The sequence below is a fragment of the Herpailurus yagouaroundi genome, unplaced genomic scaffold (genome assembly GCF_014898765.1).
Source record: "Herpailurus yagouaroundi ecotype Mexico unplaced genomic scaffold, PumYag 140, whole genome shotgun sequence".
In the NCBI taxonomy this organism is placed as follows: Eukaryota; Metazoa; Chordata; class Mammalia; order Carnivora; family Felidae; genus Herpailurus; species Herpailurus yagouaroundi.
In genome coordinates this window covers 19,366,942-19,372,941 of record NW_024412395.1, presented here as the reverse complement: position 1 = coordinate 19,372,941, position 6,000 = coordinate 19,366,942, and the positions used below count along the sequence as shown (strand labels likewise).

The 6,000-nt window shown below is 37.9% G+C and overlaps 1 protein-coding gene across 1 annotated transcript in view; it reads right to left on the bottom strand.

The window, feature by feature from the left end:
- Positions 1-6,000, bottom strand: part of UBXN4 (UBX domain protein 4) — a 43,981-nt gene that overhangs the window by 13,504 nt on the left and 24,477 nt on the right. Inside the window, exons 7-8 of the mRNA XM_040474951.1 lie at positions 2,482-2,536; positions 1,554-1,718 (exon numbers count right to left, since the gene is read on the bottom strand). Coding sequence (XP_040330885.1) covers positions 1,554-1,718; positions 2,482-2,536 — 220 coding nt within the window. The remainder of the gene's footprint in view (positions 1-1,553; positions 1,719-2,481; positions 2,537-6,000) is intronic.

The following is a 6,000-nucleotide window of genomic DNA, read 5'->3' as shown; positions in this document are numbered from 1 at the left end:
AACGTTTATTTATTTTTGGGACAAAGAGAGACAGAGCATGAACGGGGGAGGGGCAGAGAGAGAGGGAGACACAGAATCGGAAACAGGCTCCAGGCTCTGAGCCATCAGCCCAGAGCCTGACACGGGGCTCGAACTCACGGACCGCGAGATCGTGACCTGGCTGAAGTCGGACGCTTAACCGACTGCGCCACCCAGGCGCCCCATAACTGCTTAATTTTAAAAGCAGTTGTGGGGCACCTGGGTGGCGCAGTCGGTTAAGCATCCGACTTTGGCTCAGGTCATGATCTCATGGTTTGTGGGTTCGAGCCCCACACTGGGCTCTGTGCTATCGAAGCCTGCTTCAGATTCTGTGTCTCCCTCTCTGCCCACCCCCCACAATTCTCACTCTGTCTCAAAAAAAAAAATAAACGCTAAAAAAAAAAAGAAAGAAACAGTTATAGCAAAACCATCCTAACCTCCTACTTGATGTGTCTAAATCTTCTGAAGGTCCCAAAAATGGAATGGCTGTGACTATAGGAGACTGCTAGGTAACCAGTTCTAAGTTTCTTTTCCAGGGAATTGGTTTTTTTTAAAGGCAGACTGCCACAGGCAACACCACTACCTACCACCTACTTGGACTGCTTCTCCTACAAAAGGATCTTGAGAGCCTGTATGGAGGTTCCAGCAGGGGAGCACAGCTACCCCTGATCTAAGAACAGTCCTCCTCTATCAGGGAAGGTCCATCGTCTTCAACCAAGGGCACAGCTTCAGGAAGGATGCACATGGAACGGTGAGGAAGGGGACACACACCTAGCCAGCCAGATCAGCCAAATCAACCCTGGCAATCTACAGGGTGACAGATGTTGCAGCCAGATTGCCCTCACATTCCTAAGGAATCTTTGAAAACTACCTTTGACAATGGATAAAATTTATAACATAACACGGAGAAAAATTACTTTGAAAAAAATCACCTCAATTTTTAATCTCTTTTTATTCGGTTGTTATTTTAATTTCAGTATAGTTAACACAGTTATATTACTTTCCAGTGTACAATATAGTGATTCAACAACTCCAGTGCTCATCCAACAGGTGCACTCCTGAATCCCCATCACCTGTTTCATCTATCCCTCACCCACCACCCCTGTAACTGTTTGTCTCTATAATTAAGAGTCTGCTTCTTGATTTCTTTTTCCTTTGCATGTTTTGTTTCTTAAATTCCACAAGTGAAATAATATGGTGCATATCTTTCTGACTTATTTTGCTTAGCACTGTTACTCTCCAGCTCCATCTAAGTTGTTGCCAATAGCAAGATTTCGTTAATCTTATAGGTGAATAATATTCCACTGTATACATATATCACATCTTCTTTATCCAATCCCAATTTTAATCCTAACTGTATTTTAATCCAATATACAGTTTCTACTAAAAGGAAGCTGAAATTGGAACTCCTGGGAGTCCCTAAAATTTATTCTTTTAAAGTGCACAGTCTGGTAGTAAATCAAAACCACTGTGCACAGAACAACAATTTCACAAATGTACTAGAGTCAAGCATTAAAAATAAACTTACTACTCACCAAGGCAATTTGCTGTTTTATACGCTCTCGAGCTGCCCTATCTTCTGCCTTTTCTCTGTTTCTTTCCTCTAACATTCGTTTTGTTAATTCTTCCTCTTGCTTTCTTTTATAATCCAACATTTCTTTTCCAGTTTTTCTCCTCTCAATTTCCTTCTTAATTTCTCTCTGCATTAAAAAGGAAGTTAAGCTTTATGAACCAAAAAGATAATTTAATGATCTGCCTTAGGTATTATTTTATATACAGGGAGAGCTGGTTGTAGGGTATAGCTAAAGGAATAAAATAACTTCATAAAATGTAAGGGTCTAGAAGAATTTGCTAACAGCATGGGTTAATGGTCAAATGTCTGTCAATTTGTAAATCTTAGCCAGCAGTTCTGTTAAGGTTATAAAATGTAGTTTGTAATGTAATTTGAAAACAAACAGAATTACAGGTCTCTGGTTTGTAAATATGTTACCATATAAGGACACTAAGGTTGCCCTTTGTTTGGCATAAAGAACTGATATTAGACCCTCAAAGAGATGATGCAGTTTAGGTGCACATGATGGGAAAACAATGGTGCACCAGAATGTAGTAATACCAGAGGAAAAATTCAGCAAAATACCTACAAATTTCTTTTCCATAAAAGGGAACTAAGACTTTGGTCTGCATCAACGTCAAACAATTTTAGTTCAAGTCCATCTATTCTTAGTGTAAAAGACTCACTGTAGAGGGAAAGAAGATTGTCCAACTTATTCCTAGCAATTTACAGCAAAAGCACAAAAAAGTATACACTATTATCCTACTACAGATGCCAGGTAATTTCCTTCACTGTGCTTCAACACTAAACTTTAACCAGAAAGCCGTCCTAAGTCTGCCAAATCGAGCAGGAAGTCAAACATTCCCTCACCTAATAGGAGAGTAAAATGATGCTAGGTACATGAACTTTACCTGTTCCTCCTCTTTCCTTTTTTCTTCTCTCCTTTCTTCAAGTTTTTTAGTGAGTCTGTATGTAAAACGTTTTTAAAAAATACGTTAATGGAGAGCCATCATATTAATATGATATACATTTGGGAAATTCATTTAACTAAAACTGGGGAAATGTAGTGACAAACAAAAAAGATCCTGAAGGCAAAGCAACAAGTCATCTCCCTGGCCTCTGGCCCCAAGAGACATCTATTAACAGTCAGTGGGAGCCAGCCTATCAGAAGCCTATTCCGCCTTCTACTTCTTAACCATTAGTACCCCTTCCCCGCAAGGTATCTGATACAGATTTGAAAATACACATACATGTCTTCAAATAAGTACATAAATCAATGACTTACAAATGCTTTTTCCCCCTTACATAGAAGTAAACAGCAATATAGCACAAAATTAAAAGTAAAAGCAAAAAACCAAAGGCTAGCATTTATAGAAACTAGTAATACCAAAATTGATTCCCAACTGTAAGTTCATAAGTAAAAACTAACAATTATGAAAGCAGGCAATAGTAATGGTTGCATAACCTGGTGAATGCATTATAACCCACTGAATTATACACTTTAAATCTTGTGGTATGTAAATTACCTCAAGTTTAACAAATTAATGGTACTTTCTCAGAGGGATTTTAGTTACAAAGATATAAGCATTTGTTAAAGGTCAGTTGAACAACCTGTGCCAGAAATCAAGGGAGTGCTCAAAGAATGATAGGGACATACATTAAAGGACAGAAAACCAAGCATGCAGAGGATGTCACTAGCCAAATCTAGGGCAATGTGTGCACCAAAAAGAATCATAAGAGAAATGAACTGTAAAAAAAAAATGGGGGAAAAAAAAAGAAAAAGATCCATAAAACATTTTACCGCTAAGGGGAGTTATAAACTGGTTATGTATAACCACTTTGGAGAACTATTTGGCATGTATCTACGACCCTTTCCCCACTCCTGCAAATACACCCAAAAGATACATCCACTGAGACATGTAAAAGAATGTTCATATAGCAGTCCAATTCATAAAAGCCCCCAAAATGAAAACAGTTTAAAAAAATCCATCAACAGAATGGCAATGAGAATGTACCAATTATTGCCACATGTAGCAGCTCAGAAGAGTCTGAGCAAATGAGGTGATTCCATAATGAAGTTTACAAACAGGCAAAACTCATCTATAGTGTTAGATTCAGGAGACAGTGTTTATTTGGGGGAGGGAAGTCGTCATCGAGAAAGGGTTATTAGGCCCCTAGTGCATGTAGTACACTATTTGGTAACTAACTAGTAAGTTTACTGAAAAAAAAAGGGGGGGATAAAAAGCAAGAGGAGGTGGATCAAAGCACTTCTCTAAAGAAGAACGCTAGCTAAGAAATATGTAAGGTAAGAAAGAAATTAGAAGGTATGAAATTAGAAAAATCACCATTTCCAACTACCAATGAAATAACTGATATAAGCAAAAATCAAAAGATGCCAAAATCACTGGTTGAAAGTTTCTGAGGAACAGCATATATTCACTGTTTCAAAGAAACAGCCTATAAATACTTTTTAATTAGTGACAAAGATATCTTTCTGAGAATCCAAGAGACACCATCTTAACAGTTAAATTTAGTATCACCAAAAATGCATACATCTGATATCAGGTGCCTCCTGATGTAATGAGAAAGACAAATCATTACCTAGGTAATGTTCTCTAACTTAGAATGATGAAACAAGGACTGGATCAAAGGACATTCTAGAAACAGCCTAGACTCTTTTAAAGAATGTCCAAGCTGTGAAAAATAAAAACAAATACAAGCAAAATAAATGAAATACTTTGAATTAGAAGAGACTAAACTAAATTCAATGAATGACCCTTGATTGGATCCTGTATCAGGGAAAAAAAGTTATAAAGGACATTATTAAAATAATGGGCAAATATGAATGTGATTGCTTATCAGATAATCTTATTGTATAAATTCACAATTTGGGTGTGACAATGGTATACTAACATCTGAAAATGTCTTTAATTGCATATAATTTGCACAATTCTCTTCAGAGAAAAACAGATATTATTTTGTTCTAATCTAGTTGAAAAGTCCACTGCATCTTAATGACAAATTGACTGTTTCATCACTCCTGCATCTAGGAATCTACTGCTAAAGGATGTTTGTTGGCCTGAGGGATGGGGAAGGGCATAAGTCAGTGGGTACAGACCCTCAGGCCCCCTCCTAGGCTGGAGCCCCTACTGAGAGCCTGTAAAACCACAGTCAATATTTTTATTCTTAACAGATAGAGATACATACTCAAGTATTTAGGGTAAAATAAAATGGTGCCTGCAACTTTCAAATGAATCAGCAAAAAAGTCATTATACTTTTAACTTTTTGAGGCTTGAAATCTTTACCAAAAAAGAAAAAAAAAAAAAAAGGTTGGAAGTGATGGTACTACATATTATCTTTCCCAAAGATTTATGTCAATTTTTAAACATAATGACATTTAAAAAAATAATCAAAATTTAACTAAAAGGCTTATTTTTTTCACATGAGTCACTAAAAGATTCAAATTTCAGGGGCATCTGGCTAGATCAGTCAGTAGACTATGTGACTGTTGATCTCAGCGTCATGAGTTCAAGCCCCACATTGGGCACAGATACTAGTTTAAAAGAAAGATGCAAATTTCACATCTTTTAGCTTTGAAAACACTATATATATTTTAATATTAAGAAGAAAAATTGTTACCTGCCAATTCCAAATCATCAACCTGTTGTTGTTTTTTTAAAGTTTATTTGTATATTTTGAGAGAGAGTGAGTAAGGGAGGGGCAGATGAGAGGGAGAGAGAGAATTCCAAGCAGGCTCCACACTGTCAGCACAGAGCCCGAGGTGGGGCTCAAACTCACAAACCATGAGTTCATGACCTGAGCTGAAACCAAGAGTCAGACGCTTAACCAACTGAGCCACCGAGGTGCCCCCAACCTTTTTTTTTTGTTTAAGGTTTATTTATTTTTGAGAGAGAGGGCACAAGTTGGGGAGGAGCAGAGTCAGAGAGACAAAGGATCCAAAGCAGGCTCTGTGCTGACAGCAGTGAGCCTGATGCAAGGCTCAAACTCAAACTGTGAGATTATGACTTGAGCCGAAGATGGATGCTCAACCAACTGAGCCATCCAGGTGCCCCTCAATCTGTGTTGTTTTTTAAAAACTTTTTTTAATGTTTATTTTTGAAGGCGAGAGAGGTAGAGTGTGAGCGGGAGAGGGAGAAACAATCCGAAGCAGACTCCAGGTTCCTAGCTGTCAGCACAGAGCCCAACCCAGGGCTCGAACTCACAAGCCATGAGATCATGACCTGAGCCAAAACGCTTAACTGACTGAGCCACCCAGGCACCTCTCGATCTGTTTTTTAAAAAATCAAGTTTACTTCCTTAAGATGGTTTAGATGGATTTTTTTCTCAGTATGTATGCAATAGGATGAGAGTTTCTGAGTTGACATCAATTTGGTTTAATCACCATGCCCCCTAACAAAATTACTTTTCC